The following is a 2114-nucleotide window of genomic DNA, read 5'->3' on the forward strand; positions in this document are numbered from 1 at the left end:
CATTTCTAGGATTTTAGGACATTAGGGTCTTAGCTAGGTGCAGGGATCCTCACTGGTACTTTTTTTGGAAAACAAGCTGTATTTTGATGCTGTTTTATGCTCTCTGGCACCTCGTGTGGAGAAAATAGAGGTTTGGGATCGGGACTCGGTATCCACAGATACTCTGTATTAAATTACTCGAATTGGGGGCGAAAAACTGTTTTGGATCGTTAAATCACATAAAATCATATTTGAGCTTCGAACTATTACAGCATAAACGTCTTATTTGTTAGCTTCATGTTGTTTCTGCATTTTGACTTAAAAACTCATGAATACGCAGAAATCCGAAGAACGACCTCCCGGCTAACGGGCCTGTGAATGCACTTTATCTCTGCGTCGAGTCTTTTCAAGTGTTCGTCATGATTTCTGCCGAACGTTGCAAAAGTAAAACTCTGATTCTGGCGTTGTTTTTTTTCACAGCTCCCTGCAGATCCACAGAGGAGCGCAGCACTCACACGTTGGTGTGCAGCTGGAAGTCTCCGGCCCTGTATCCCAGGGCGAAGTTGTTCTGGGCCAGTTTGGATTTGGCCGTGTCGAAGGCCATCTGGTAGCCGGCGAGCCAGCCCTCGTAGCCCAGCACCGCGGCGGCGTGGATGATGGGACCCTCGAAGTCGACGTCGCAGCCCAGGTTCACATAGTCACGCTTGTAGCCCGTCTTCAGCTTTCCGCTCTTCTTACTGAAACACACATTTAAAGCGGGGACACTTATTAGAGCAGGGACACTTATTAGAGCAGGGACACTTATTAGAGCAGGGACACTTTTGTGAAATGACAGGAGGTCAGAGGTCAGAGGTCAGTCGCAGGATTTTAGGATAATTCTCAGATTTTAGCACTTTTCTTTGATTTTAGGATGGTTCTGGTATTTTAGGACTTTTGTACGATTTATGACATTTATTGGGTTTCAGTACATTTGTAAGATTTTAGGATGATTTTTAAGAGGTTTCCCAGATTTTAGGACTTTACTTGGGGTTCAGGAAACTTCTGGGATTTTAGGACATTTCCCTGATTTTACCACATTTCTGGGATTTTAAGATGTTTCTTGGATTTTAGGACATTTCTAGGAATTTCCACGGGCCAGATTTGGCCCTCACACTGTAAACTGACGATCACTGCACTAGAGCATCAAATGTGGATTAATCCACCACTGAAAATAGTCCCAAAATCGTCCACTATTTCCTCCTGTTTGTTGATAAAAACGAAATTACTCAGGAAAAATATTTGTGAGTCTTTTCCAAATTAGGTGAAACATGAATCTAATCTTTGAATGTAGTTTAGGAAAAGAAAAAAAATCAAATAACAGCTAATTATTAACAAAAAGAACAGAAACGTGGAGGCTCTTTAGCGCGTTTCTTCCGCTGTTTTCTGACTTTGAGTGCACCGTCAGACCCGACCCACAGTTTGAACTTCTTACGTAACGTTTCATGTAATCCAACACGGCATCATATCACCGATTCACACAAAAAAACAAAGTCTCACCCTGTGTTTGGTACAAAAGACGTGTCCAAGGCGATCTTCAGTCCTTGAGTCAGCTGTAGGTAAAGTAACCACATTTCACTGTTAAACAACGCCGTTTTTATCAGTTTGCGAAACCCAAAATGAACACCTGACGTGAGCACGTACCTGGTCCTCCACGGTGACCTCGGTGGCCAGCGTGTTATCTGTGTTCCACTTCTGGTTGAAGCTGAGGCCCAGCTCCTTCATCTTGTATTTGGTCTCCAGGCTCCCTGCAGCCTTCCCTGTGTCTGTGTTACTGGAGCCGGACGTGTTGAACTCCTGACAGACGACGAAAAGTTACGAGTACGTCAGAGTCAGTCAGACAGATTATCAGAGAAAATCCAAAGACTGTGCAAAAAAAGATATCAGATGTTGTAGGGGTAGTTTGATCTGCTCCAGTGTGTCTGTATGAGGTGTTTATCCACAGTCGGTGTATTGCTACAGCAGATGTCCGTCAGCGCGCCACAGTTTTCAACATCAATGACGACTGCAGAGGGGCGATCTTTTCTATAACTCGCCCATTTATATTAAAGCTGAAAGTTAGGCTTGTTTAAAGTTTAGTTCTGCCAAAAATACAAAAT

At 43.6% G+C, this 2114-nt stretch overlaps 1 protein-coding gene across 1 annotated transcript; it reads right to left on the reverse strand.

Annotated features, from left to right (window-relative positions):
• Positions 1 to 424: 424 nt before the first annotated feature.
• LOC121964684 (voltage-dependent anion-selective channel protein 2-like) lies at positions 425 to 1812 on the reverse strand (the record flags this gene model as incomplete). Its single annotated transcript, XM_042514882.1, has 3 exons — positions 425 to 716; positions 1516 to 1568; positions 1660 to 1812. Coding segments are annotated over 3 exons (432 nt in total), but the record flags the coding sequence as incomplete, so codon positions are not given.
• Positions 1813 to 2114: the final 302 nt, after the last annotated feature.

Source organism: Plectropomus leopardus, unplaced genomic scaffold (genome assembly GCF_008729295.1).
Source record: "Plectropomus leopardus isolate mb unplaced genomic scaffold, YSFRI_Pleo_2.0 unplaced_scaffold16702, whole genome shotgun sequence".
NCBI lineage: Eukaryota > Metazoa > Chordata > Actinopteri > Perciformes > Serranidae > Plectropomus > Plectropomus leopardus.